The following is a 2500-nucleotide window of genomic DNA, read 5'->3' on the forward strand; positions in this document are numbered from 1 at the left end:
ATTTCTTGGTAAAGATAATCTTAATGTAGGGGATGCAGTTACAAAAAGAGTAAAATCACTTTTAGGAATTAACATAATGCTGCCAATGGAGTTTAGTTTGTCAATTGTATTTACACATAGATGGTTCCACAACTGTTTATTCATTTGATTTTTTGGTGATATATCATTTTATTTTATAATGCTATTAGTATTATGAATATCACTCTAATCATTACAATGTTAACAATAATAATAGCAGCATCGACATCAATATCAATGGGAAAAGAACTGAAAAAAAGAAAAAAAAACAAGGGAGAATCAGGTGAGGTCATGAGGTCTACTGATTGACTCCTTGGTGGCTGAGCACTTGTGGAGCCATTATGTGTAGATACATTTCACAAAATTATGCTACAGTAAACATTACACTTTCCCAATGGCAATGGATTATCTTCTCCAGATCTTCTCACAGCTTAAATCACACTTTTTGTGACAAATCTGTCAAGGCACAAGACAGTATCTTCCATATTGTTATATCTATATCAATTGTAAATTTATACTGAAGGTCTCTGGCTATCTATTCAAATTGAAAAACTTATATTTTAATACCGCATTTGAAAATTTACTTCAGTCAACTTAAAGTGCTACACTTTTTCCCTAAACGTAAACATGTAACTTTTCATCAACAAAAAAAGAACTGTAGCATCAACAGTTACAAATAAATTTTATGACCAGTTATCTATAATCTTTTAAAAATATAACATCTGGCCCATTTTAGATAAAATCTTTTTTATAGCAACAAGTCCTTAGTTAGTAAAAATTTTATTAAATACAACTCATTTTCAACCTAATTTGCAGCCTATACAAAGGCACACAATCATTAAAGCTTGGTTCAGATTGCAGATACAAATGTTGTATATAACATTTAACTTTCATGCCTTTATTTGAAATAATGGAATCAAAGAGAAATACAACACACTTCCTACTTATGTATTCTTGGAATTTATAAATGAGAATGAGTTATTCCACAAGATATATATTTGATTTCGAACATGTAAAAAAAATATATCTTGCATTCTTGATTTATCCACTTTCATTCATACATTTATAACAAATTCTATTAATTCCTATTGCATGTCACAATCACTGGTGTTTAGGCAAACAATCGCTGACACGGAGATTAACTTCTATTTTCTTCTCGTCTATCCCAACTTCATTTTGGTCAACAGTTACAAACTTGACTGCACATGATGATGTTGCACGAGTGCAAACTCCACTGCTGAGGCAAATGTACACAGTAGCAGAGACAATGAGACTCAACTCAGGAACAGTTTCAGAATTCAGATTTAGACTGACAGGCACTTCTGTCACTTCTTGTAATTGGCCCTGAGATGATGGTAAAGATATCTGCTGATCTGCAAGACAAGAATTCTTATTAGCTTAATAAATCACATTAACAATGTTACCCCCCCCCCTCCCCAAAAAGAGTAAAATAAACACACTTAAAAATACCAAACCAATAGTAAGACTAAAAAAAGGATAAATCAACAATAGTTTCTGAAAGCATAATCCAACACCCATTTATACACAGACAGCAAACAGCTTTACAAACGCCCAAAAAGACAAAAAGGAAAGAGAAATGTCCACTTACTAGTCGTTGTTATGGTCCACTTATTAGGAGCACCTTTGTTAAGTTCAGCACCCTCAGGAAGAGTTAACACTAGTCTGAGGACAACCTGAGTCTCATGACCTCCAAGGACCATCTTTACCACTTCTTCCAGAGCAGCCTTTGGGTCTATTACATCTTGGCTTGAGCTGTCTGCCTCGTCTGTCAGTCTTACTCGTAACTGGAAACAAAGGATGTATCAATATTTTGTACAGCCTTTACATTAATATCAAACTTGGATTAGAACAGAAACACAGGGGTAGCTATACAGGGCATCTACAAAGAGCTATCAATTCTGAACTGTCAAAAAAAAAAACTATTACAGATTTCTCCTATCAGTCATAAATGTATTTCATATTCATAGAGAAAGGATGCTAATATCTTAATTCTATACAGGTCCAAAATCTTACTGGATAAAAATAATAAAAATAAAAACATTGACAAAATACCTACCTGCTTCACTGAGTTATCCTTGAGTGACAGCACTTTAATAGCATGATTGTTGGTGTCAGCAATGTATAAACTTGATCCATCTTCACTTGCACATAACCCTCCTGGCTCATTGAACTGTGGGAAAATGTACAGAAAAATATACATCAAACCATGCAACACTGATTGCTTCAACTATCCACTCATCTATCCATCTATCTATTTATCTATCTATCTATAAACTTGGTTGTTCTATCTATCTGTCTATCTATCTATAAATTTGGTTGTTATAAAAGTTTGGAAAATAAAGAACACCACTCAAACAGGTAATTTCTCATCTTAAAATTTCTGTGATGAGGTTAAATTGAATAAAATATTAGAAACTAGTAAAATTACAAATTGTGAATATGTCAGGCAAAATACTGATGC

At 32.8% G+C, this 2500-nt stretch overlaps 1 protein-coding gene across 1 annotated transcript in view; it reads right to left on the bottom strand.

The window, feature by feature from the left end:
* The window catches only part of LOC113829010 (NHL repeat-containing protein 2), a 19588-nt gene that overhangs the window by 814 nt on the left and 16274 nt on the right, over positions 1–2500 (bottom strand). Inside the window, 3 exon segments of the mRNA XM_070125494.1 lie at positions 1–1391; positions 1628–1823; positions 2096–2209. The exon segment at positions 1–1391 is cut by the window's left edge and continues 814 nt beyond it. Coding sequence (XP_069981595.1) covers positions 1120–1391; positions 1628–1823; positions 2096–2209 — 582 coding nt within the window. The 3' untranslated portion in view covers positions 1–1119.

The sequence above is a fragment of the Penaeus vannamei genome, chromosome 1 (assembly GCF_042767895.1).
Source record: "Penaeus vannamei isolate JL-2024 chromosome 1, ASM4276789v1, whole genome shotgun sequence".
In the NCBI taxonomy this organism is placed as follows: domain Eukaryota; kingdom Metazoa; phylum Arthropoda; class Malacostraca; order Decapoda; family Penaeidae; genus Penaeus; species Penaeus vannamei.